The sequence below is a fragment of the Panicum virgatum genome, chromosome 2N (genome assembly GCF_016808335.1).
Source record: "Panicum virgatum strain AP13 chromosome 2N, P.virgatum_v5, whole genome shotgun sequence".
NCBI lineage: Eukaryota > Viridiplantae > Streptophyta > Magnoliopsida > Poales > Poaceae > Panicum > Panicum virgatum.
This window is the reverse complement of record NC_053146.1, coordinates 66,179,044-66,206,195: the sequence shown is the minus strand read 5'-3', so window position 1 is coordinate 66,206,195 and position 27,152 is coordinate 66,179,044. Positions and strand designations below refer to the sequence as shown.

Below are 27,152 nucleotides of genomic sequence, written 5' to 3'. Positions count from 1 at the left end.
AATGTCATACACCCAAAACAGCTTATTTAAATGATTATCGTGGTTGTTCTTGGATGTAATGTTAATGCTGTGAGGCTCAATCTCGACACACATGTTTTGATTTCTACTATAATAAATGACAAAGCATCTGCGCGAGCTTCTTTGGAATTTTTTTTATTGCTGAAGCATACAGATCTCTGTCTTGCTGCCATGTTCTTTGAGAAATAGATGAGCCTTGCTGCATGAACTGACAACAAATCAACAAATTGTAGTAACTTCGCCTGCCTTGGAGGCTATACGATTCTTGAGTAAATTAGGTGCACTTCCTGTGTAAGTGTTTCAAGAGCACCCAATGAAGTGAGCCTCCAAATCTGCAGTTCATTTTCATGTCAGATTGCCATCGAGATTTGTTTATGATATTTATTTTTAGTAGCAATGATAACTGTGGTGTACACGTATTGATACATTACAGTCAACAATTTGGAGAGCAACACCTCAACATCTATCCAGGTATACCGTACACTATCTGTCCCATGGCGTTTACATTTCAAGATGGTGCTTTTATAAATTTTGCTTGAATACTACATCAGTCCTGCTACAGACCTAACGCCGATGGATTTTACTCCATTTACCTTTCCTTTCCTATTCCCCAGGTAATACCAAACTTCGCACTAAGAGGATAATATTGTGATACAACATTTCTCCATGTACATCTCCAGACTCCAAGGTTCCCAATGAGACCAATTCTTCTGCGGTTCTGCCTTGTGTACTGTCACTGGATCTTCAACTATTGCTGGAATGGAGAAAGATAATTAAATCAGGGGTAAGTATCAAAAGTGTTACCCTAAAAAGTTTTTGTCTTCATCTTCATCAGTATCCAGCTCAAGCCCTTCAGCCGCTAGAAGTCTACTGATCTCCTTGTTCCTGTCTTCCTCTGCCTTCTTGCGCATAATATCCCTCTTCCGCAAGACGAGGGTATGTCTCTTCAGAGTTGTGCTGTAGAATTCCATAGATGCCTTCTTTTCCTTGGCAAATAGCCTCCTTTCCTCCTCAGGATCAACCTAGATTCAGTATTTTTGAAGCGCGGATTCAGATAGACACACAAAGCATGAAGATATAGCGGGATGTTTGATGCCTGGCAATGGCAAGGACGATCAATGTAATGATGTATCATCACCTTTGAGCGTGAGAGGCGCCGTGCCCGTAGCGTCATTTCGCGTTGCTGCTGCTCAGCCCAGGCAGCCACGGCCATGTCACCACGTTGGTCGAAAGCTTTTCGCTTCTTCATTACCCACTCCATCCATGCCTGAGAAGCCTGGTTCAAAGAATAGTCGGTTTTCAGAACAGCAGGAACTTAATACAACTTTGATGTAATGTATTTTTTCTCCTTGAACACGAAATGATAGCAGCGTGTGAAATGATAAAATAAGTGGGCCAAGGAAATTCAGACCTTCATTGGATTCACATGATGCTCTCTATCATATGCCTTTCTCCTTTCATTGTCAATCAGCAGCTCATATGCTGCTTGGATTTTGATGAAACGGGCTTCAGCAGTTTCCCCTTCCTCAAGGGTTCCCTTGCCATCATAAACTGTAATCGGATGACATATTCAGATGGAACAAAACGAAGATGGTTTTATTCATTATGTGTGAGAAATAGCATGAATCCACAAAAGGGTAGCTGCACCTATATTCCTATGATATTAATCCCTGACGCAATTGACTGGTTCAGCTCACAGTAAACTACTGCCAGCCACAGCCTTTACTTGCCAGGTGTATTTTGATTAGTATACAGTTTAATATTAGTGCATATTCTCGAGGTAGTAGGATGTAAGAAGGTACTTAAGGTACTTATGTATGTTACGTAATCTTGAATGGAAGAATATGATCACTAGTCCACCTCAAGGCAAGAAGCTCTAATGCACTATCACTGCGGATAGCACTACAACTACAGCTCAAGATAAGGAAAATTCATTTGCAATGACACATATTTATGCGTGGAGAATTAGCAAAATGCTGGGTAAAAACATGCTATAAGATAAATGAATACACAAATCTTCAAGGGAAAAAAGTTATTGTGATATGCTATCTGCAATGCATAAGCAATTGACGCTTTACTACTGAATCCACAGCACATAAACTCACTAAATGATTTTCGAATTTAATTCAATAATTCAAATGAGAGCCACAAGTTTGTAAAATTGACAACAAGGCGTTGTGCATGGGCAGACAAACAGGTCAGTGACAAACATAATGCAGTTACATAACAGAGTGGTCGCCATCCATCATGTTTGTAGGAGCATGTGAATTTCAGGTCAGGAAACGTCAACTATATCAAATCACGTCTGGAATGCAGTAAGGACAAGTGCTCTATAGGAGAAATAAAGAGAGGTAAATAAACTGACCATCAGGGTGATAGAACTTAGCCAATCTTCTGTATGCTGTCTTTATGGTCTCCTCGTCTGCATCCCTGCCCAACTCTTCGAACCACATGCCACAAAAAGAACACGCATTAGCCTCGTCTCAAAATCGAAGTTCATGATGCACAGGTAACAGGACATGTCAAACCACAAACAGGGGCACAGCAGAGTATGGTAAAAGCAAATGATCGAACATTGGTAGGATCGAATGATCAAACATCGGCAACCAAATTCTGATCAGGCGAAACCCCACTGGACCAAAGCCGTTGACAGATGGGCTGATCAGCGTCACATGAACAAACATGTAGATCTCAAGCTTCAACACGGCAAACGCCCAGATACAAATCCTAATTCCGCACCCGTACTCTACCTATCGCGCTCACAGACGACAGCATAGCGTCGTACCAAGCGTCTCGTACGGCGACTTCTCCGAATCCCAGCTCGCCGCGCGCGTGGATGCCCTCCTCCGCGCCCCGCAGGCCGCCCTTGCGACCTCGTCGAGCACGAACGCGGGCGGCCCCGAACTCGACGGGACCCGGAAGTTCCCGCCGAGCGCCGGCGCGAATCCCAGCTGCCTGCCGCCTCGCCCTGCGGCGGAGGACGAGGAATATATGTGGAGGAGGGAGGAGATGGCTCGGAGGCTGCTCATCGCCGGCGACGAGGGAGAGCTTAGGGTTAGGGGGGAGGAGGAAGAGGCGGAGCCGAGGCGGGAGGTCTGCGACTCTGCGGGGTTTGTGGTGGAAGGAGGGAAGGCCTCCTGATGGTGACACGTCGACTGCACACGTGGATCACTTCTCTTCTCAAATATGGCTTCTTTTTCTGGCCTTCGCAAAGAGTTACTGGATTCCTCTTCTTTTCTGTTATGTGCTGGTTGCATCGATACATTCTTGCAGCATGTGTAAAAGAATTTATCTTCACTTGCAGGAAGAAACATCAGCATTCCAGGCATTTTATTACCTTCGTAACCAAATATAAAAGCTATATTTACAAATTTACAGGGATGTACATGTACTGGCAGCAGATGAACCCTACCCTATAATAATGCTCTTCTCTGCAGTTTGTAGTGTGGATGACTCAAAAGCCACAGGGTGAGGTTAGTTCTGTACTGTACATGAACCAGAAACTGATGTTCAGTTAGATATGTAACTGAAGCTCTTGCAGTGTTCAATCAGTTTGGTCTTCAGATAAAAGTCATTTCTTTTTGGTGCCAGCATACATAGCTCTTTCCCACTGCGCGACATTTTCAGCCTGCGAGGGCGGTGGCGGTAGGACCTCACGCTCTACCAGATCCCAGCCATCCAAGATGCTGTCTGGCACGCCACCGTGCTTCACCAGCTTACCGGTGTACAAGAAGCTCTCATTTGAGTTCAGGAGGAGGTTGTCCAGAGTGCTTGGCTGATAACAGAGATACCATCAAAATTGAATTGAAGTTTACATTCAATGTAAGAGCGAGCAAACTAGGAATTTACCATGATGGCTGTGTGAATGCTGTCCATAAAACTGCTCTCTGATGATATCGCCGAGCTTGCCTTCCAAATTGATTTGTTTAGCTGCTGTGCTTGCTTCTCTGACCTGGAAGCAGCAGACATGGTCAGTTTCTTTTACCCCTTTCAACGACCAAGAATATGGAATCACAGAATGCATCGTTATTTAGTATTTACTATGAAATGGCATATGCTACCTTGAAGCAATGTTCGATTCAAAAGCAGCTCGAACGGCCTTTAATGAAGATAACATATAGAGCAACTTTGCAAACGCCTCAAAAGTAGAAAGATTGGATGGCACATCCAAGCCCAGAGAGTTATAATAGTAGGTAGTAATGGCGGTAACACTTGTCTTTAATAGTGATATTCCTCTCTGCAAATATTGATGCCTTTCCATGGAGTGGGAGGATGCACTAGAAAAGCTGAAGCTATTGCTTCTCTTCGAATCAAAAGAGAGTTTCTTTACAGAATCCATAGAGTCAACACCAAAGTTAGCAGAACCACTTTCTGTCAATGAACTTTCCTCACCACCTGTGCAAACAATTTTCCTAGGTATGAAAAGTGGGTAAACCTTGCTGAAAAGAAGGAAAAGAAATGTCACGTTAGTAAAAGTTTTATATGTTCATGATAGAGAACTGCTGCTAATCCTTGATGCAGCACCTCTGGGACTGTCGTGTACTCCAGTAGGAACTCCGCAGCCAAATTTGTGAGCATGAACCCTAATATATCGCATTTACAAATATGTTAGCCAATGGACCAAATGGTAGCCTTCATCGTGCTACTCAGGCACATCACAAATATAAACAAGTATAACTTGAAGAATACACATGCACATTATTTACATAAAAAGGGCAGGTGAAGATAAATAAAATTAAACTTACAAGACTAATCAATTGAAGTTGCTATTCTGGTATTGCAATTACTCCAATATGTGATTCAGGCAGTGAATTGGATCTTACCTTAAAGCCTGATACATGAAGAGCAGGCGCGAATAGAATACGAACTGCAATATTGATGAACTGTAGCATGTACCTGAAAGATAAGAAACTTAGGTTCCATTAATTCAGAGCTAAAATCAGAAATTATCTTGGAACGTGCGTACTCTACATCCCAAAACATAATATTTCAATTTCTCAAATGGTTAATTATAACAAGGGGTGCCACCAGGGTTTTTTTTACCGACCGGTGGGATCAAACCGCCACCCACCGGTAGCGGTAAACCGGTCCGGTTTGACCGGTTACCGGTGAAAACCGGTCAAATTCAAAATCCAAATCAAAGACCTCTGTTCAACCGGTTCCTATCGGTAAGCCGACCGGTTAGACCGGTATACCGGTCGGTTTGAGTGGTAACCGACCAAATTCAAATTTTTTTTCTTTTTTGGTTTAAATTCAAATGCCCGCAAAGTATACTAAATGAATGTTTGTATAACATGTTTTAGCCTAAATGAACCCTCCAACCCTCTTTTGTACTATTTTTACATTAATACAATGTATTTGTATACTTTTGTATGCACGTTTTTTTTTGTTTAACTTCACATGCCCACAAAGTATACTAAATGAACGAATATTTGAAAAAAAAATGACACCATTAGAGTCGTCGCAACTTGAAGTATTTTTAGGAATTTTTTGGGAATTTTCATTTTTTGGAATTCAAATTTGAATTTTGAATTTGGGCCGGTTTGAAACCGGCCGGAACCGGAACCGGTCCGGACCGGTTTGACCGGTTACCGATAAAACCGGACCGGTTCCGGTCGGGATTTTTAACCCTGGGTGCTACTAGTTTCCATATATACTATCTTGCCATGAATTGATTTCCATATAAACTAATGAAAATTGATAACATTTTTCTATGGTTCGGACAGCACTTGCAAAGGTTCGGAAGCAAGCAACTCTACAACATATTTTACAAGAATTAGAAAGCATGCATAAAGGTGATATTTACAAGATCACATAATAATGCCTACAGGAACACCCCATTCATCAAGTCATTCCAACCATTAAGAGCAAAGCAATCCAATTATATAACTGAATGAGAGAATGTAATCATTGGGACAATATTTTGTAGGAGTTCAGAGCAAAGTATTACCCCAAGGAAGCTGATAGCTCTTCTGCTGGAACAGAATGTGGATCGAGACCACGAGGAAGACGGACCCCGCATATTGAATCATATGGACCACAGTAGTCTTCTTTTTTTTCTCCCTCTTTAATAACCTACATATTAAGAAATGTATGATATAAATCCTTATGTAAGCATTAATGAATAATTGAACAATCCAGATCATATCATAGAATATCACAAAGTATTCATAAGATACGCCTCATTTCAGGTAATGAAATATGGAACGCACACGGGAGAATGAAAAGGAAACAGCGTAATAACATAAACTACAAAAAATTATATGCTCCAAATGCGATCAAATACGAATCTTGCCAGGTGAGATTGCCAACCAATGATCTCAAAAGCATATATACAAGTAGAAACTTACTCGTCGCATTGGAAACAATCTGCAAAGCTGTTTTACAGTTTTTGATTGTATTTTCAGACACTCGGAGGTGGTTGCCATCTGACAACAAAGAACAAAATATTTCAATTCGACAGGGATAATGAACATAGACATAACACAGCTGATGGATAGTATGGAAGACTTGATAAGTGGTCTGATCAAGCATGAAAAGATGGGGCATATCTACTCACAAGATTCATCTGTGTGACTTTCATGGCATTGGTGTGCATCATCACTGCATCAGCTCGCCTTTTTTTCAGCTGACAGCATGAAGCAAGCATACACAGGGTCAGTATTCAGTAAGATATATGTGTTTTGAGTTGCTTTAAATAAACGCTGAAATATACATATATATACCGTGACACGAGCCAAATTCAACGATGCTGTTTGTGCCTTGAGATCACTCGATGACTGCTGGACTTTGGTCCTCTCTGCGAAAACAATAAGCAGAGCTCAGCATCACTAACCCACCAGTAACAACTAACATAATCTCCCAGTGCGGAAGAGATAGACCTACCTATTGCAGTTTTTCTCTTCAACTCAGTGAGCCGATCCCTTAGCTCCATGATATCCTGAGTTTTGCTAACTCTCCAGATCCTCTGCTCATCCGCTTTGCTCTGTCAAGAAAATACCCAAAAAAGGGGACAACTATAATCTTTCAACATAAATTCCCCAACAACAAAAATGCCACAGCGATCCAATGCTCAGCCATAGTTCTTGCGGCCACATCATATCTTGGTTCAGGTTTATATTCATCTTGACTCAAGAAGCTATTCTCCCCCAAGCTATATTTTAACTCAGTAAAACTAACTAAATGATGTAGACTCCAAGCGGAAACTGGCAATCGAAACTCAATAATTGGTTACCGAATTGGAGAAGGCTGTCAGGGGGGCCAAGAGAAACCAACCTTGGCTTCGTGGCGCGCGGCGATGCGGACTTGGAGGGAGTCGCGGAGGCTCCTCATCATGCGCAGCCTGGTGTGGTACTCGACCAGCCTGCGAAAAACCCAACCCAAATCCAACAGGGGCAGGAGAATGAGAAATTCCGCCGAAAGACGAAACCTTTACCCGAATTTCGGGGAGGGGATGGGAGGAGCCAAGCCCTACCTTGCGTTGACGCACGCGGCGCAGCAGGAGGGGAGGTTGGATCCCTCGCAGAGAGCGCAACTGCTGCTGCCCCGCCGGGACGACATCCTCTTCGCCTCGATTCGGCGGGAGCTGAGGGGCGAGTTGGGTGTGGGCCTATGGCTATCCTTTTGACGGCTCCGGGGTAGGCTAGATCACCGGAGGCAGCCAGGTTTGTGGTGGCTCGCCGCCGTTGACGTCGCCGTGCCGTCGAGCCGGGACCGGGAGCCCAGGGGGTGTTTACCGTGCGAGTCGTTTGCGTGCAATAGATAACTAGGAATATTGGCGCGCTAACGCCGCGGCAAGGAAGGTGTGTATGGCCAGTGGCGTCTGCTGCAAAGGCCAGATAGTTCAAATAATAGAAAGCAAAATTTTCTAATGGCAGGCCAACCAAACCAATAAATAGTACACATAGGTATCAAGTAGCAACAGCTATAGAACTCAAAGATCTTGCTAAGCCATGCAATTATTCATCGTAAAGACGAAACAAAGATAGGGCAACATATTATAATGTAAATAATAAGAAGCACAAATAACTGCATAAGTAAGGTTTCTGCAGATTGTGCAGGATGACATTCATAGCTGATTGGACTCCTTTTGAACTGATACTTGAAAACGAATTATTATTCAGTTTGTTGAAGAGGCAACATATTATGGCATGAGAAGATATTGATACTTTTGGTAAGGAGATAAAAAAACTATGTCATTGTGTCAGATATTTAATCATTCAGAATATTAAAGAGAACCAAAATTATCACCTCACTTGTTAAAACCAAAGAACTTGCATTAGCAGCCAACAATGAGAAGAGAAAAGAGAAGAAAAGAAAATAATCTAGTACTGCTGGAGAACATAACACTATAAAAAAATAGGAGGAAGTGAGAAAAGAACCAAACTTATCATGTTTGAAATGAGAATTCTAATGAAAACAAACTTGAGTAATCCTTAAACTAAATTGATTTTACCTTTGTATCTTATGAAATTCTAGTATGTTAAAATCTCCGCGCCGGCAGAATAAAGCACCTGAGATAGTGACACTGTATGGTGCGTGCATCCAATTTGTTCATCTTTTCAACGTCCACTCCCTGTGTGATGCTAAGCATTCAGTTGTTATAAGCCACCAAAAACTACAGTGAACATTTTTTGATTGAGATTAACAAAATAAAGCAAAGGATCTTACATATTGCTGCAATAATATTGTACAAATGTACTGTACTAACACATAGGAAAAGAGGCAAAACGATGATGTATTCTACTGGTTACACACATAAAAAGAGAAGACAGAAAATAGAAGAAAAATAACAAAAAAGTAGTAACGAATGCAGTCTCTGATTTCAATGATTGGGCAAACTTCAAATGTAAGCAATAAAAGAAATTTTGATGGCCGCCTTTGTTTCTATGGCCACTTCTAACTGGAAGGAGCATACAAAAATGTTTGGAGCTCAGGAGCAGTGAACAGCATACTGGGAACATTTATAATGAAATTGACTATGAGTACCTTCTAGTCATGAAGTATGACACATAGCAATTTACTTATAAATACATATGGAAGAGCTCACATTTTTCCTTATTGAACTTCAAAATCTATCAACAATGTTGATATCTGCGTGCCCACATGATTCAATCCGATCAGATGAAAGGACAAAACTTATAGGGAAGTCCACAGACATTCCAAACTCCTCATCATATCATAAGCTGTCCATATAATTTTAACCCAATCTTTTTTTGTCATCATCGTAGATAAGAATAAGTATTATAGAAGGGTTGAATGAAATCTCATGCAAGGTAAATAGCTAAAAGCATATCCTAAATACAATCGTAATGGATGGAAGTAAAGAGTATATGCCAATGCCATATCCACAGTCACAGTAAGTAATCCTTCCGTAAGAAATATGTACCGTGAAATTTTATGGCACCACATACATAGGCAGAAGACAAACATCAAGGCCTAAGAGGGCAACCTGGAGTAACCATTGAGAGCTGCATACGTACTTTAAAAGATGTACAACACTATCATGTTAGTTGTGTGAATTTCCTATACAAATCTAGAAAGCAAAGAACACATCCCAATATGAGAAGCATATGCGATGGTGATTTTACCCTCACAAGTCATGAATATAGGTAAATCACGCGGAACATAAATGTAGTGCAACTATAAACAGATGAAACTATCAAGATTCATAAATTATAAGAAAAATTTTTCTCAGTAAATCATTAATTAGGGAAAGCAGGGAGCAGTCAGCATATTTTTGAAGCCATTACGAATGCAAAATCATACTGAAATTTTTCAAGGCATCACTAATGAACGACCAGTAGGGAATATCATTGCAAGGAGGGAAATGAAAGAATAAAAAATTCACAGTGAAATCGAAGGTGGACTAAGATAAAAAAATAACTTGATAAGAATGGGAAGTTGTGAACTGTTTGATGATAGAGCTTTCTTCCTCTTCTTTGATTTAGATAAATTATGAATATCCAAAGAGCATCGTAGTTTCATTGATGTTCTAGAAATTCATATAGGCCCGCAAAAAAGATGGATGTATGAGCTTTGGACGAACAATCTGCAAGCATTGGCATTCATCCATTTATGGAGGACCAAAAAAAGGTGCAAGCACGTTGATTAATGAGTTCACAAACCACGAATGTACTGGTTATAGTTGAATGTATACCAAACTCACAGGCATATCTATCCAGGTAGTCCATGTAAAATAAGACCTAGAAATGGATAAAAGGCATTAAACAAAAATTCATTGTACAAAATTACTGCCAGTAAAATTGACAAAATGTTGGTAATGCTATACTCAGTGGACAGGCATGAATATTAACCATTGATTGTAAAGACAACAACATGAGATGGGAGGCTCAAACATTAATTGGCAAAAAGGGGGTCAGCAAATTTAGTGTGTTCTCATGAAGGTACAATGGAAAACCCAGCCGGTCGCTCAATGCTCTAACATACCTGCACCACTAAATTGGCAAGCTACATATTGTAATCAGCACATACCCCAATGGTACTCATCATGTTCTCAGATGCGGTGTACAGAGGTTCATGCATGTTCTCTGATATGCTGTAATGACATGTTCATGTAGAAGCAGAATGCATAGCAGCTATTAATCAGAAGATATCTTAAGCAGGTTGCTCTTTAATTTCCCAAATGCGCTGTACAGCAAGGTTCATACAGATGTATATTTATGTATTGGGAATCTTGCTATTTGGTATGGACCTATGGTTGCTACGTCAAGGGGAAGAATACAGCTTAAAAATACATAGATGCAAAAGGGAAAGATTCATGCGTTTATAGGAATTCAGCCCAATCTAATTTGCAAACAAAAAAAAGGAGAGAATAAAGATCTGTCTCAGTCCGCTGGAGAGAGAGAGAGAGAGAGAGAGAGAGAGAGAGTACATGGACAGTCGAGCAGAACACCGAGGCAAGGGGCCGCCAGGCAGGGGGTGCTGCCGTGCTGGAAGAGAGGAACTCGGACGCGAGGTCCGTAGGCACCAGCATCGTTGGCCATATTCACCTTGAGCATTTGATACCGCCGCCGTCAGGCAAAACCAGATTTCATGCCGACATCTGCGACAGTCACGAAGCAGGGCAAAGGTGATAGCACGGGGCTTGACCTCAACGGGGACGGCAGCTCGGGGGGTGCTTACTTGGTGTAGATAGGTGAAAGGCGAGGGGGAGGATGCGACCTCCGTTGGACCGTTGCCGCCGCCGCACAAGCCTGCGTAGGGAGGATGGGATCTGGAGATGGGGTGCGCAGCTCGTGAGGGGAAGCAAGAGGGGCAGCCTTGTAACAAAATCACTTCGTCCTCCGGCAGCCGCGGCAGCTTGGGTGTGCGAGCTGGCAGCTGCGGTTGGCCTTCCTCGCAGTTGGCAGAAGACGGCGGTCACCGGGCTGGGATGGAGTGCTACCTCGGAGAAGGTCGTCGACGGCGTGGGAAGCGAGGGTGAGAGACGATGAAGCTGCAAAATGCAAGGCGAAGCAGGTGGGGACGATTTGTTCGGCGGGCAAGGACGACGCGTAGGTGAGTGAGCCTGATCCGTTCGCAGTGCGTAGGATGGACGCAATTTACCGATGGCTGACAGCGAGGCGCTCAAGGCACGTGGCCTGCAAGGACACCCCGAGCGTCGGATGGCTTCCCTTTCTTCCAGCGATATGGATTTACATATTTTCCTGCGTGGGAGGAAAACCCAGCAGAGAGAAGGAAGGCGGCGACGACTGTTTTCGACTTTTCCGTCTCACACGATTTGGATCGGGCCAGCAAACAGAACTCGGGCCGTGTACGAGTTCTTCTCAAGCCCATGACGAGTCCGAACAGAATGCATCTAGTTTGAGCACGACTATGCGAGTCCGAACATATATGCGAGTTGGGAGGGTGCCGTGCTGGGCGCCTGGGAGCACGACTAGCTTGAGCTGTAGTGACTATGCAAGACTGCGGAGTGACGCCCCAGAAACGAAGACAGCAATCAGTCACGTATCCATCGAGCCTTAGCAGCTGCCAACATTATTTTGCACCCATCAGTGTAAATCCAGCATTCCCCGATATAACCATGACGTTGAACGAAAGACAGATAAAAACACGAACGGAAAGCACCAGCTGTGAAGCCAAATCCAGAAGAAAGGCTACCTTAAACTGCATTCCCCATCAGATTCGAAGTGGATGTACAATCGTCAAGGCGATTAGAAATGCTGTAACAATGAGAGCGGCAGGAATACGAATTCAACGAGTTTTAGTGCAGTGCTCTAACAACTTGCTGCACTTACACTAGCTCCTGTATCCCCAAAACCCTGATGTTTCGACAACCATCGCACATTCGAGAAACCATGGTATTCTCCTGAACTCCAAAATGCCACACCATCATAGTTTGGAAGAAACCACGGTTTTCTCTTGAACTCCAAAATAGCCTTCCCTCACAACAAGCTATCCTTTCCACACAACGCGACCTAAAGTGTGTATACCACCTAGTACTTCATAGAGCTGCAGCGGCTGATGGAATCAGGTACGAGATGAGAATCTGGCGATCACAGTGACATTTGTAATGTTGCATCTGAGAACAGCAGTGACAGGAACAGGACACCAAAATATCAGCTTGAGCAACAAACTAAAGCCCACTATCCCCCCTCTTAGCATTGTTGCGAGCTGCAAGTTTAGCTGATACCTCCTCTTCGGACAAGGGCATATAGTAAATCCTTGGATACGCCTGTGTCTTCTTAAAGAGATCATCCAGAGTCCGGGCATGTTCCAGATTCCTTGGAGGAGGTGGAGGAAGCATATCACTTGCTGGCCCAGGGCCAGAGGTAGGCGGCAGCTTGTCAAGAGGTGCTGGAGTGGGTAACAGAGCAGTAGCAGCAAGATGTGCTGGAGTGGGCAATAGACCAGTAGCAGGATGGGGAGGTAGGGTTTGGTTAGCAGTGTGTTGTTGGAAGGGTGCTGCCTGTGATGCTGTAGCTGCGCTCGGACTGGTAGGCACTTTAGATGGGGGAGGGGCTTCAAGTTTGAGCTTAACCTCTTGTGGATCAACAAATTCAGCGACCAAATAGTTGTGGTTGTTTGGGGGCCACTGGAGGTTGTAGACAGCATTCCTCGTAGCCACAGCTTCCTCCACTGAAGAGTACTGTGAATCAGAGAGGTAGGGCAACCAAGCAAGTCAGCACCACAATGCATAAAAAATAAACAAGCAACATATCACGAAATGCTCTGAGCTAACAATATGCACAACACAGGAAGGCTGCCATCTTATGTTTTGTCCTTTACAGCAAATTTCTAACCACCACAGGACCATAGAACAAGCTATATACAAAGGAAAATGGTCTAGAACCAAAACATTAACAGTGACTGAATGAAGCTCAAATATAATGATGCAGTGCAAGCTGTAATTGAAAACAGTTTGCTATCAAGCATATGGAAAGCAAGATTTGTGCAGTGTGAAAAAAAGCCATAAATGGGTCAAGTGTTGAATTATACTTCTGATATTATTTCTCTATCTTTGTTATATGGAACTATTAGCTTCTTAGCTTTACAGAAACAAAACGTATTGGCACAAAATAATACATAAGTTGGAGGAAGGATGGCAAATCTGTTCCAGGGGAAGAACATAAAGAAACTGGAGACATAAGGTAAGAAAGATAAGGACATACAGTAACATAGCAGTGGGTCTTGATATGATCCATCCAAAAGCTACAAACAGATCCAGTTTTACCAAGAAGCTCTTGTACAGCTTTCAGGGTAAATGGGCGCACAAATCTATCAATTCTTAAGGAAGTTGTTGCAGGTTTTTGAGCAGGTGGTACTGCAGTAGAAGATAAGGATTAGACAAGAACAGCGAATTACTTTATTGAAAGGGTTGAGGAACCTCACCTATCCGCTCCTTTGGATAATCTCCGCTTGCTACTATACCAGGCCTGCCAAATGAATGTTTCAGAGCAGAGTGAAAGACTTTGTTCGGAGTACCAGTGCCAATTAATTTGGGTGCTTGTTGTTCAGAAATATTGACAGCATCTGTCTTCCATTGGCGCTGCCGTTTGATTGGCTCATTATTTGCAATGACATCTCGACCTGTTTATTTAATAGCAAGTTAGATCAAAATCAAGAATCATACTTGGCATGAGGAATGCGAGAAAACTCAATAGTATAATATAATGATCACTATTCCTAGTAGAGAACTGCAAATAAGTGTCCTATATCTCTACTATTTCTAAAGCAAACAATGTTTCCTTGGTCCATCAATCGGAATCCTAATCTAAATCCGGATAAATCAATCCGAATCCGAATCCTAATCGGAACCCGGACAAACCAATCGGAACATGGACAACCAATGTCTCGCACAATCACAGCATGAGCTGTACATGAATTGAATGAACACAAAGTTGATGATATTATGTAGGTTTATTATATTACCCGTAGCAACGCACGGGCACTATGCTAGTACCTCTAAAAAGGAGTAGAGAATCAGAAAACATAAATGTATAACCAAAGGAAAAAGGAAGACAGTATAAAGATCACACAACAGAAATCCAGACCTCTAGCAATTGTACATAGACCTCTAGCAATTGTACATACACATACTGAAACCTGTTATGATAGGCATAATAAAACCAAGACAATACAAAGAATATAAGTATGTTATACATACTTAGGAAGCATTACTTTGTTGATATACCCTAAACAAATACTGAAATACAGGGTAATCACTAACCTTCAAGTTTCCTCTTTTCAGCTGGACTTGGTGGCTTCTCTTCAGCTACAACTTCGTTTGTGTGTGCAGAGGAACTCTCAACAGCATTATCAAGGAGAGATACCTCTTTCAACACATGCTCTGAGGTAACCACTGTCTTTCCTCCAAGATCATCAGGTTTGATATTGGAATCAGCATGCCTACTTTCCATCACATCCTCATCCATTGATTCATCACCTGAACTCCTATCGAGATTAAGTTTCTCATGAGAACTACCATCAGGACTCTCTTCTCTGTCTAAGTCTATATTACTTGTGGAGCCTAACTCTTGCAAAGAGGTCCCAGTCTTATGCAGCTCCTTGTTGACATCCAACACCTGCAAATGATCACCTGGGGAGGGAATGGTGGATGATGGTTTGCATATCTCCTGCTTTGCCTCTAGTTCTAAATCACAACCATCAGCATTAAGGTTGCCCTTTACATCATTCTTTTCGCTAGTGGATATATTATCACTGAAAATTGACACGCACTTAATTTGAAAGTCTAGATCTGTTTTGACCTCAGATACCTTGTCTTTGTCCCTGCACAGAAAGGGCTTGGTGTCCCCATTAGAGCATTTAGGATCTCCATGGCCATTGCCGGACATCAAAGTATCCACACTGAAATTGTCTTTAGGAATCTTGTTCTCTGCAGCTGCAAGAACATCAGCATCCTTAGGATCAGCATGCAATGCAATAGCATCAGGCAGTGCCAGTAATTCTTCCTGTTCAGTTTTGCAGTCTACCTTGACACCTAGCTTGATAGTAGTATGGGAAACATCAGACACTACACCAATGTCAATTTTCTTGCTGGTGTCATCTTCTGGATCTGCAGCCGCAACAGCATCAGCATCCTCATGATCACCATGCAATATGATGATATCATCAGGAGGTGCAGGTACATCTTCAGTTTCTAGAATTTTGTTGTGCATATTGAGGCGTAACTTGATGTCACCACCAGTAAAATCAGAAGGTACATCATCAACAGCCATTTTATTGTTGGTGTCATCTTCTGGGGTCTTCTCAATAGTATCACCGAGATCTTCAGAATGAGGATATGCTTCATTCACTCTAGTATTGCCACTTGAAGCTGGTTCTAGGACATCCCCATTGGTTTCATCAGTTGCTGCTGTATCAACTAGAGAAGATTCAACTTCTGCAATAGCATCAAAACTTCTCTGACTAGCTTCTGCAGTACCAGCCACAGCCTCCTGAGTAACTTCTGAAGTAGCTAATATACTTTCATCATAAGCTTCTGTAACAGAGATACCAAGACCTGCCCCCTGTCCCGTAACCTCAGAAGCAACTTCACCAATATGTTCTTCGATTGAAGCCTGGTTAACAGATGCATCAACAGAACCAGGAATTTCACCCCCTTTCAGGTCCTCAGGAATTCCACCACTTGTTTTTTCCCTACCATGAAGTATCTTATCCTGGATGGCCTCAAAGAGCCTCTTCACAAGATCATCCTTCAAACCAGTGACAGGCAGATTCCTTCGCAGAAGCTCATCCTTCAACTCAGTAACCATCCACTGATCAATTGGCCGGTCGTTCAACATAGGATATGTCGACATTGTGACTGCAAAAGGTTTTCCAAGTACACTTAATAAAAAGTAGCTAAAATAATTGTAAAAGTTATACTACATTTCCAGAGCTAAATCAAAACAGCATTCTACAGTTCTAATGAAACAAAATGATCTATATCGTAGGATTGTAATATATGAATCAGATTTGAGGATGGACATATTCTCGAGTTGCAATTTGCAACAGCAGGATCAGAGGGTTAAATCCATCTTTTTTTTGCTTGCATTTTAGTTACTCTAATGGTGTACAGTTTATACATTAAGCAAATAGTTCCTCGAAACCCCTAACACTTATATGTGGACGCATTTTTACACTGATAATCTCCAAGGTTCATGTAAAATTTTACCCCGTGAATTCGACAAGAGCTGCATGCTAAATGTAGGGACAAAATACTCGTAATTTTATCTGTATCGGTCACATAACACCAAAATTAAGACAATCTCTGCATATTAGTGACACTGCAAACTACGTGAACTCTTAAATAAAACAAGTTGATCAGAGGCAGAGGTTCCCAGCATATAGAATCGCAAAAGACAAACTACATAGATCACAGTTCTATCCCGAGCACAAGTATTGTATACCGAAACCATCATTCAACATAATCCGCACCTAATAAACCCCTAATACCCCAATTCCTTAACCACACGAAGCCAAGTCTCCAACCACACAGTGCAAACATCGGGGGAACACCCGCATTGGCGATCCGGAAAAAAAAAACCCCTCAAAATCGCAATCGGATGGAATTTCACGTACCAACGACTGCGAGGAGCGATCTCAGCAGGGCCTAGCGAGCACCAGCCTTCTCCAACCCGCGGGTCCAAAAACCTACAAGCACAGGCATCCATCAGATCAAACCCCAGCCAGCAAAACCCTAGTGAAAATCGAAAACTCAAAACGACGGGGAAATGCACCGACCAGCCGCCGCGAAATCGCAGAAGCCGCGCGGTCCTGAAACGAAACAACAACAAAAAAAATACACACACGAAAAAATCCAGAAAAAAATCCCAAAAGGAAAACAGCAACAGGGAGGCGGATCAGGGACTGCGAGAGATCAAAAACAAGGAGAGGGAATCGAGCTCCCGCGGGCTCGTGAATCCATGCTGCCACCCTCGTCGGATTTCGATTTCCAACCCGGATTTCTACGAGGCCACTGGGGTTTATGCTTCGCTCCTGGGGAGAGCGACAGCACGAACAGATGGCGTGCTGTTTGCGCTTGCGCCGCGTGTGGCGCCCAGTAATCAGAAAGCTAGTGGGGGCCACGGAAATGGAGAACACCCAAGCCCAAGCGGCACTTCGGCAGGGGGCTTACCCACTGACAAGTGTGCAGTGCACGCCTCCGCCAACTTGGGAAAACAGAATACGCTTTCGCTGTTTGCACGCGCACCTGGTACTTGGCGTCTCCTCCTCCCATAAGCCTCGTCGGCCCAAACGGGCTCGAACCCTAAGCTAAGCCCCACCACGTAACACTCGCTGTAATTACCAAAATGCCACTCTTCTCCAAATTCGCACCACTCGTCCCCCGGCTCCGCCGCCTCTCCACGGCGGCGGCGACCGCCGCCGGCGAGGATCCTAAGCTATCGCGAATCGCGGACGAGCTCCTCGCCCTCTCCCCAGCCGAGCTAGACGACTACGCCGCGCTCCTGCGCCTCAAGCTCCGCCTCTCGCTCACCTCCAGCGCGGCCGCGGGAGGCGCCTCTCCGGCCGGGGCCGGGGACGCCGCGGCGGGAGCAGAGGAGGCATCCGCCGCGGTGAAGACGGCGTTCGACGTGAAGATCGAGAAGTACGAGGCCGCGGCGAAGATAAAGATCATCAAGGAGGTGCGCGCGGTGACGGACCTGGGTCTGAAGGAAGCGAAGGAGCTGGTGGAGAAAGCGCCGGTCGTGGTTCGCACGGGGTTGCCCAAGGAGGAGGCCGAAGCGCTCGCGGCCAAGCTCAAGGCCGCCGGCGCCGCCGTAGCACTCGAGTGATCCCACGAAGGTGTCGCCTCTTTTTTTCCCTATTCTTTCGACGATGCAAATGCAACGTACGCGTGTTCCTTAATTGAATTGGAATTTGATGGGATTGCAGCGGCCGAGCAGGGGTATTGCGCTCTTGTAGCTTTTAACTAGCCTCAAGCTTAATCACTGATATGAGTGAATGAGTGATACATTGATACATTTTTCCAGAATCACACAATAAGGTGTTCCTTCACTATGCTATATATTACTAGCCTGGATTGGTTTGAGCAACCAGCCCAGAGTAGTCGTTGTTGAGTTACTGTATAAGGTGGCTAGAATATGCTAGTTTGAATTATTTGTTCATTTCGAATGGTGCTCAAGTGAAATGCATCCATTCTCTTTGTTTTGATGCATGAAACTATTTGTGATTGTATTATTAAAGGTAAAGCTTATGTTCTGTCGGATATCCACCATAGGTTCCGTCCATTTCATGTGCTGTTTGAAAACATTGTTTAAGGTTAGCCTGACAGTGAAAACGATTGTTTAAAATTAACCTGAGGCCCCGTTTAGTTTCTAAAAATTTTCACGAGCTACAGTAACTTTAAATGTTTGACCACTAATTAGGAGTATTAAATGTGGATAACTAAAACTCATTCCATAACCCCCCGGCAAAATCGCGAGAAGAATCTAATGAACCTAATTATGCAATGATTAGACAATGACGTGCTACAGTAAACAACCTCTAATGACGGATTAATTAGACTTTCGTCTCGCGATTTCCCGTCCATCCGTGTAATTAATTTTATAATTAGTCTACGTCTAATACTCCTAATTAGTGTTGTAAAAATCCCAAAAAAATTTGCCCAAAATTTTTTGGGAAGTAAACGGGCTCTGAAATGAATGGTGACTTTCGACACTCACATGCTCAATTGTTCATAGGCATCTGAGACTTGGTATGGTTAACTGAATTTGGTTGGGGTTGAAGGCATAAAGAATGGAGGCATTTTTTGTGATATACAAGTAACATATTGAGTTGAAGATATCTGATACCAAGGGTACACCACAAGTTTATATTGTCTTAACAGTTTTGAATAATTCTGTCCAAAGATGTAGTTTACATGAAGGTGTTGTATATGATAAAGGTGAAAATAAAGACATCAATCATTAAGGTGCTGTACAATGTTCTTATGGCGTCGCCTAGGCGACAAGGCGCTCCCCTGTTTTGGCCCGCCTAGGCGTCGCCTTAGCCCGCCTAGGCGGCTAGGCGGTGGTGACTCGCCACAACTCGCCTTAACGCCGTAAGAACATTGGTGCTGTAGTAATTGATAAAGGTGCTGCTGTGTGATACTTCTGACCTTTCATGGTTCTCTTTTTGTTTAATCACACAATGATTATTCTCCTGGATGGTTTATGACAGAGTATTAGAATACTGGACTGCAATGTTATTGCTCAAAATCAATTACCGTGATGATTCTTTTTGTAATGAATGAACACCATAATAGAACTTATTTTGTAGTTGGAAATGGCTAACCAAACACTTCTGCTGAATTGTATTAATTTCCCTTGATGAGACTTGTGGGTGTCTATGTGTTTGATTCTTAATTTGGTCTTTGATGAGTTGCATGAGCAATGTTTATGCAAATAAAAGTATATGTATTCTGTTAACAAATTGGAAAAGTTAAACCATGTGGAATCTTGTACATTCGTGCTTGTAAGCTAGAAAACAAGAATCTTGAATGATTGTTTTTTCTTACAGTATTCAAACTCTTTTAATTAGTAGAGTGCTTATTCGGATGGCAGGTCACATTCTGAAGGTAGATTTGGTGCATGAATACCAACAATCATCTCCGCAGCCATATTTGTCTGCCAATTCTCAACTGTAATTTATAGAAGTCAGCTCCTGGAAATTAGGAAAAGAAAAACTGGCTTATATTGCATCATTTAATTTGTATGTCTCTCCTGTAGTAGGCTTTGGTATATTTCATTACAAATTTCCCTGTTTGTACCCTGCCTAGCTTGGACTCCTCGAGGATCTTGTGTGTTGCTGCATCGTGCTCTCTCTTAATGCAATGACAGGATGTTTTGCGTGTCACGAGAAAAGAAAGAGATGCTGCATGTTGCAAGTTTTGAGCAAAGGTTTGTAATGTGCACTAGCTGATGTCTATGAACTGATGGTTTAGCTTGCTTTTGAAGCTCTGAGCATTTACCTGGTACAAACTTGTCAGTTCCTTAGAATACAGATGCAGTATGGATGTAATAGTTCTTAGAATATAGTATTATTGATCAATCAATTAAGTGCTTCTGAGACCATTGGAATGCAATGTCGCGAGCCAATCTTTTGTTTTATGTGAACTCTTCTAACTTAGGTTGATGTTTGATAATGCCGTGCTTTTGCCATGGGATATCATTTTTTTGTTATTTAGCTCTGATAGCCTCTTGTTGGAGCTTGACTATCACAGAACTGACAGTTTATGATTTCCAGTTCGTGATAGAAGCCTCTTGTTGGAGCTTGACTGTCACATAACTGACAGTTTATGGTTTCCAGTTCGTGATAGTTGCTTGTGATGTTTTGTACCTGTACTTTGGTGGATCTTTCAAGTTGCAACCACTGCAGCTGTTGATGTGCCCTGGACAGTGGGCACACACCAGCAATGTCGGAGAACTTTACCCACTTGGTGCAAATTTGATTTTCCACAGATTGTTCCTTTTCGATGTGCCCTAAGGCTAGTCCCAGTGGTGGTTTCATGAGAATTTCATGCACATTAAATAGGACGTCATGTCACCACTTTAGATGATGTGGCACTAATTTAATGAGGAGAGAGATGAAATAAGTTTTATCTAGATGAAACCATATATGCACGATTACCAACACTCGATGAGTCTTAGAATTAAATGGAATGCGAGCCTATGAAATAGCAAACATGAAACGATGCATTGTGGGATGAGTTTTATCCATGGTTTCATTTGTGTTTTGGTGATGTGTCACTCTTGGAAACAACAAAATGAAACCATCCATTGGAATTAGCCTAATGCAGCAGTTTCTCCATATTCTTTACCGCTGATGTAATTTTTCCACCATGTATTGTTGGTGGGGGATCACCATGCGAGAGCGCGACGTGATGCTTGGTCCGCTGCCAGCTGCAATGATCAGGTGGGTGGTGTGGGTGGGCAGTGGGCACAGTGGGCACGATGGATGATCTTCCCTAGCGTCGCCATCGCGGTTGGTTGGTGCCGAGTCAATTCTGAAATCTACGCCTCCCCTCTACCTAGGCAGATGTTCGCCTTGTCGGAATTTTGATCTCTCGCCGTTTTCACTTAGATCGACACAGTCGCTGTGCATTTCTTGTTTGGATGATCGCTCTTGCTCCTCCACACCTGAATGTTGTTCTTTTTTTTCAAGAAAAGAACACCACACAACACCTGACTGTTGTTCTTTTCAGAAAAAAGAACACCTGAATGGTGGTGAAACGGCGATGCAAGACCGGTACATGATGCGTGGTGTGGTCCAGAGATCACCGTCCTGACCCAACAGCGTTTCCTCCTCCGGTGTGTTTCGTGGTCAAGGCCAACTGCGCTGCGCACCCGCCGTCGATGGCGACATCGCGGCACTGCGTGATGGACATGGACTGATAGCTTTTTTTTTTGAAGTAAATGGACTGATAGCTAGCAAGCAGTGCGGCGTTTAAGTGACACCGGCCGGCGACACTGCCGCTCGGCTGTCTGTCGCCTGAGATGGAAAGGGGCAGGACGGACGGGTCGATCGAAGGGTTGGCAAACCTGGCTCGGCATGCGGCGTCCGACGCCTGGGGCGCTCTTCTTCCTGAATGGTGATCACCAGGCCGGCCACCAACCGTGGCCGTAGGTGCTGCGTGCTACGCCGCACGAGCTCGACTCGATCGACACAGGAACGCGTGCGTGCTTGCTTGCTATACCCTCCATTCCCCCTATCTACTACAGTTCGATCCGATCCAATGCAATGCGCTCTCTTCTCTTTTTTTTGATAAAACGTACCTGTATTACTGGATAAGGAAAATGTACATAAACACATACAAATACAAGTACGTACTACAAGGATACAGGGATAGCTGCACCGACCAAACTGCAAAGGAGCCCCTAAAAGAAAGTAAGATTACACTAAAGTCTCCAACTCCTATGCTTCCCTTCTTCGCCGGAGATCGCCGCTGCCGGTCACTGCCGTCGACGAAGACCCCCGAGCCGCCGTAGATCTGGAGAAGCCCCATCGCACACTGGCTTTGAGAGGAGTCGCAGTAGATGAAGCCTTCGGCGGTCGTCCATCGACCGGGGCCGCGCCCCAAGCTTCCCAGACCCCGGAACTTCACTCGCCATCGACGACTGTCGCCGCCGAGGGATGCTCGAGCTCGATCCGGCCACCCATCTTCCCCGTGACCTCCAGCATGCCCTGATTCCTCGAAGCAAAATAACGGAAGGCACAAAGACGCACCACAAATTCGTGCCACCGTCGAAGAACTCCAGTACAGGGGCTGCACACCAAGAGCCCCACCTCCACAGGCCCTTCGATGGCACTGGAGCGGAGTGACATCGAGGCGAGGTAGAGCCAGGAAGGACTTATTCCTCTTCCGCGCCGCCGCCGTCGCCTCGTCGGCACGAACAGGACACTGGAACCTAGACAACCTAAGGAAACTAGGACTGCATCCGTCCGCCAGGCGCAGATCCATGGTCTTCCCTACCGCACGACAGCCCAGAGGCCATCGGCAGCAAGGAAGACCGCAGAAATCGCCGGCGGACGGCACCACACTCTCAGACGCCTCTCTGGACTGTAGCAGGCTCGAGAGAAAGAGAGAGGCTTCGAGAGACTGCAACTGCGCTCTCTTCTCTTGCAAGAAATATCTGCGTCAAGTCCAGACTGTACAGTGCGCACAGTGGCAGCACACCCCCCTTTTCTTTTCGGTTTGTCTCTTCGCTCCCTTCCCTTCTGGAGACCTTTCTGCTCCTGCAGCTGGTCTTTGCCATGGGCCATGGCAGGATTAGGCCGTGTTTAGTTCCAACGCAAAAAAATTTTGCGATGAAATTTTACTAATTTGAAGTACTAAATGAAGTCTATTTATAAATTTTTTTGCACAGATGGGTTGTAAATCGCGAGACGAATATAATGATGATAATTAATCCATGATTAATCTATAATTAGTAGATAGTTACTGTAGCATTACTGTTGTAAATCATGAATTAAGTAGTCTTATTAGATTCGTCTCGCGATTTACAGCTCATCTATGAAAAAAATTTATAAATAGACTTTATTTAGTACTCCATGTATGTGTTAAAACATTTGATGTGCATGTGTTAAAATATTTGATGTGACGTTTTTTTCGAGATTTATGAGTAAATATCTAAACGGGGCCTTTCCTTGCTGGTGTTGGTAGGAATGGTGGCTTTCTTCGGCGCACAGCTTTGGCCTGGCCATCTGCTTTTCAAAAGGGCTATGGACAGGAGAGAGTGCATGCACACAGATAGGGTTGGGCAACACAGACACAGGGTGGTGACAGGCAGTCAGGCAGAGACCATATAGAGGGAAACACTGTAGCTCCCAGGGAGACACTGATTTTCCCTTTCCTCACATCGTGCCCATAGTCCTTTTCCAAGGCTCGGTCGTTTCCGGTCACTCCGTCACTGCCCACCAGGCTTTGTTGCTGGCTTGCTGCTGCTGAGTGTATAAATGGTCAGCTTGGCCTCTCTGTATGTGTGTGCCTTGCGAGTGTGAGTGAGTTCTTGCGAGTTGCAATGGGGGGGCACCTTGGAGTACCTATCGGGACTGCTGGGAGGGAGCGGAGGCCATGACCACGAGAAGACGAAGAAGAGGAAGTAGCTGCAGACTGTGGAGCTCAAGGTCAGGATGGACTGCGAGGGCTGTGAGCTCAAGGTCAAGAGCGCCCTCTCCTCCATGAAAGGTCCTCTCTCTGTTTCTTTCTTGATGACTGTTAATATGTTTTGCATTCCGTTTGGTTCAAAAAAAATGTTTTGCATTCCGTGCTCCAAAAAATTTCAAAGCCATGTTGCTCTCCAAGTTTTGGTTTTAATGTGACATTTGTCCAATGAAATGTTAGACAGCAAAAAAGATATATAAATAAACCACGAGCTCAAAGCACGCATCTGAAACTTGTTTTTATAGCACTGAAATAGCACTACATCAGAGTGGCTGGCTGACTGGCTCTGTATTCTCAAATCTGAAACAGTTCTCAAATCCAAAAGCCTCGTCGATTTGTAAGAAAAAAGTAGTATACGTACTAAAGATTCTACGGGGCTTGCCTGCAAAACCTGCTGCTTCTCGTCTCCTCACCGCAGAGATGCAGAGCACCGCGCCGTCCCCCTTTGAGCCACCACACAGAACTCGCAACAAGCTAGTGCAGTGCACTGTGGCTTTGGCGCTCTGAAACTGAAACGTTTCAGTCTCACCGAAACACCTCTGAAACTAAAAGAAATGTCAAATTTCAGATTTCATATGGGCATCACCGTTCATCACTAAACACTAGGTTGCTGATGAACTGAACATTAGACCGTCATTTTTGCTTTCAGGTGTCGAGTCGGTGGAGATAAACCGGAAGCAGCAGAAGGTGACGGTGGTCGGGTACGTGGAGGCCGGCAAGGTGCTGAAGAAGGCGCAGTCGACGGGGAAGAAGGCCGAGATCTGGCCCTACGTGCCCTACAGCCTGGTGAGCCAGCCGTACGTCGCCGGCACCTACGACAAGCGCGCCCCGCCGGGCTACGTCCGGAGCGCTGAGCCCGGCTACGCGCCCAGCGTCCAGCAGCAGCAGCTCGGCCGGCCGCATGACCACCTCACCGACATGTTCAACGACGAGAACCCGAATTCCTGCTCGGTCATGTGAGGACACCATGAAGAGAGGTTGACGATGATGTTGCAGCTGATGGAGAGAGACAGAGATCGGGTAAATGTTCATGGCCACTGCCACTTGCGCCGGCCAGTCGACGTCTCGACGACGATCGTGTCATAAGTTTTACATTAATTAGACTCTGGTAGTTTGTACCGAGGCGTTTAGCTCTTAGTACTATATATGTGTTTTCTTGTAGCTGCCCGCTTATGATCCACCTGTCCCGTGATCGATGTGTACTGTCAGGAACTCAGGATAATTTGTTTGCCGTTGAGAAAATTGAAAATTGTCTTATGATGACAAGTGTTGCGCCAGACATGTGGAGCTGGGCATCGTATTGGGCTGCAGCCCTCGATCGAGTTGGAAAAGGACGGACGGGCCACGGGGGGCCTTTCTTGTTACGAATGCCAGCCCGTTGTGGGTGGTCCAGCAGCGTCCCCGCTCCTGGGCCCCCGTTGGGTCGCCGGTCCACTTGAGAGACCCAACAACAGACCAGGCACCGTCTTGATCGCTTTGACATTGCGGCCCAAATTGCGCGACTCGCCAGACCCATCGCCGCTAGGGATGGCAACGGATACAAATCCGTCGGGTATCACTAACCCAAACCTGCATCAGTCAGAATAAAATCGTACCTGTTAAAAACCCATACCCATCGCGGGTATGATTTCATACCCGTACCCGTGCGGGTTTTTTTACCCGCGGGTTTCCCGTACCCGATAGAAGAAGCAACAAAATTTAATAGAAAACATAAATAAATACACAATGCATTATAACCAAATGAGTCTATGAATAGGTAATCATCAATGGAAATGGAAGTACATGAGCCTAAGTCTCTCTTAGCATGTGATTGGACCTTATTTTAATACAAGACCTTGTGACATTAGTATTTTAGGTTATATGTTGTCGGGTTTATTGTGCCCACGGGTTTGCGGGTTTGGGTACTTAAAGAACAAACCTGCACCCGCAAACCCGACGGGTACGAAGTTTATCCTATTAAGAAACCCACATGTATAGAATTTAGTCTATGCCCGCACTCTAATGGAGAAAAATCCATCGGGTTTCGGATACCCGTTCCCATCCCTAGTCGCAGCCTTTCGCCTAGCGGGCCAGCCGGCAAGTGGCGGCCGGTGATGATCCGCGGCCGTGTAGGACGAGAAACGGTCAGAACTCACAACACGAGGTCGAAATAGGAACCAATCAATCCGTAGTTAGCCTGACCATTCATGAACACTACTGTCATAGCCCGTGGGTCGTGTTGGGCCGGACCGAATGTGCGATACTGTAGCAAAAAGGTACTGTAGCGTCGCAGGTACTGTAGCAGCGGTACAATACTTCCCATTTACTCCCATACCGAAAATGGAACAAGAGACAGATCAGCTTAAAAGCTCGGTCGTGGGAAGCTAATAACTTCGGCTGCAACCTTTTACGCGAAGCGAGAACGAAAGCACAAGAGAGTTATTTAGCAGGTGTGGTTTACTCAACGTGTAGAGTAAATCTTAGCCGTTATTCCGGGCCGAGTCGTTACAGGGGTATCAGAGCCATACTCTCGCGGTTTCACGCCACGTACGGATAGAAAGTGCGCGTACAGGAGCATGTTGTGCGCGGATGTGCCACATGGGATCGTATGAAATGTAGCCAAGAGAGGTGATCTTACTCCTTTATCCCATATGGGTAAAGCTGGTTCGATGTCTCGACGACGATGTCGAGTCCTCAACGGGGGGTGATTGTCACACCCGTGGGCCGTGTTGGGCCGGACCGAATGCGCGACACTGTAGCATCGCGGGTACTGTAACTGTAACAGCGGTACAGTACTTCCCAGTTTCGGGTACTGTAACTGTAACAGCGGTACAGTACTTCCCAGTTTAGTCCCATACCGAAAACGGAATGAGAGACAGACCAGCTTAAAAGCTCGGTCGTGGGAAGCTAATAACTTTGGTTGCAACCTTTTGCGCAAAGCGAGGACGAAAGCACAAGAGAGTTATTTAGCAGGTGTGGTTTACTGAACGTGTAGAGTAAATCTTAGCCGTTATCCCGGACCGGA

The 27,152-nt window shown here is 44.6% G+C and overlaps 5 protein-coding genes across 10 annotated transcripts; 2 read left to right on the top strand and 3 right to left on the bottom strand.

Annotated features, from left to right (window-relative positions):
* Window positions 1-373: 373 nt before the first annotated feature.
* LOC120661898 lies at window positions 374-3,372 on the bottom strand. Its single transcript, XM_039940904.1, has 5 exons — window positions 2,804-3,372; window positions 2,384-2,458; window positions 1,430-1,569; window positions 1,157-1,294; window positions 374-1,040 (listed from the first exon to the last, which is right to left on the bottom strand). Exons 1-5 carry the CDS (start codon window positions 3,345-3,347, stop codon window positions 819-821), a joined length of 1,119 nt encoding a protein of 372 aa, XP_039796838.1. The 5' UTR covers window positions 3,348-3,372; the 3' UTR covers window positions 374-818.
* Window positions 3,312-11,519, bottom strand: LOC120661897. Of its 5 annotated transcripts, XM_039940899.1 has the most exons (15): window positions 11,164-11,480; window positions 10,913-11,083; window positions 8,474-10,223; window positions 7,493-7,840; window positions 7,294-7,381; window positions 6,904-7,003; window positions 6,744-6,817; window positions 6,578-6,646; window positions 6,369-6,446; window positions 5,969-6,093; window positions 4,842-4,914; window positions 4,543-4,601; window positions 4,080-4,457; window positions 3,868-3,970; window positions 3,312-3,793 (listed from the first exon to the last, which is right to left on the bottom strand). In XM_039940899.1, the coding sequence occupies exons 4-15, from the start codon at window positions 7,576-7,578 to the stop codon at window positions 3,590-3,592; spliced, it is 1,437 nt and encodes a 478-aa protein (XP_039796833.1). In that variant the 5' UTR covers window positions 7,579-7,840; window positions 8,474-10,223; window positions 10,913-11,083; window positions 11,164-11,480; the 3' UTR covers window positions 3,312-3,589. The 5 variants fall into 5 exon arrangements, with proteins under 5 accessions (XP_039796833.1, XP_039796837.1, XP_039796834.1 ...); XM_039940903.1 differs by having other exon boundaries at window positions 8,474-8,593; window positions 10,913-11,519; XM_039940900.1 differs by having other exon boundaries at window positions 7,493-7,843; window positions 8,474-8,593; window positions 9,068-11,507.
* Window positions 11,520-12,126: 607 nt separating this feature from the next.
* LOC120661896 lies at window positions 12,127-17,583 on the bottom strand. Its single transcript, XM_039940898.1, has 6 exons — window positions 17,227-17,583; window positions 17,065-17,136; window positions 14,711-16,306; window positions 13,873-14,070; window positions 13,653-13,804; window positions 12,127-13,129 (listed from the first exon to the last, which is right to left on the bottom strand). Exons 3-6 carry the CDS (start codon window positions 16,299-16,301, stop codon window positions 12,617-12,619), a joined length of 2,454 nt encoding a protein of 817 aa, XP_039796832.1. The 5' UTR covers window positions 16,302-16,306; window positions 17,065-17,136; window positions 17,227-17,583; the 3' UTR covers window positions 12,127-12,616.
* A 160-nt stretch (window positions 17,584-17,743) lies between these two features.
* On the top strand, window positions 17,744-20,569 carry LOC120661895 (50S ribosomal protein L7/L12-like). 2 transcript variants are annotated; one of them, XM_039940897.1, is made up of 2 exons: window positions 17,744-18,288; window positions 20,264-20,558. In XM_039940897.1, exon 1 carries the CDS (start codon window positions 17,796-17,798, stop codon window positions 18,276-18,278), a length of 483 nt encoding a protein of 160 aa, XP_039796831.1. In that variant the 5' UTR covers window positions 17,744-17,795; the 3' UTR covers window positions 18,279-18,288; window positions 20,264-20,558. The 2 variants fall into 2 exon arrangements, with proteins under 2 accessions (XP_039796831.1, XP_039796829.1); XM_039940895.1 differs by having other exon boundaries at window positions 17,745-18,288; window positions 20,049-20,569.
* A 3,195-nt stretch (window positions 20,570-23,764) lies between these two features.
* On the top strand, window positions 23,765-25,359 carry LOC120661894 (heavy metal-associated isoprenylated plant protein 23-like). Its single transcript, XM_039940894.1, has 2 exons — window positions 23,765-24,172; window positions 24,798-25,359. Exons 1-2 carry the CDS (start codon window positions 24,118-24,120, stop codon window positions 25,106-25,108), a joined length of 366 nt encoding a protein of 121 aa, XP_039796828.1. The 5' UTR covers window positions 23,765-24,117; the 3' UTR covers window positions 25,109-25,359.
* Window positions 25,360-27,152: the final 1,793 nt, after the last annotated feature.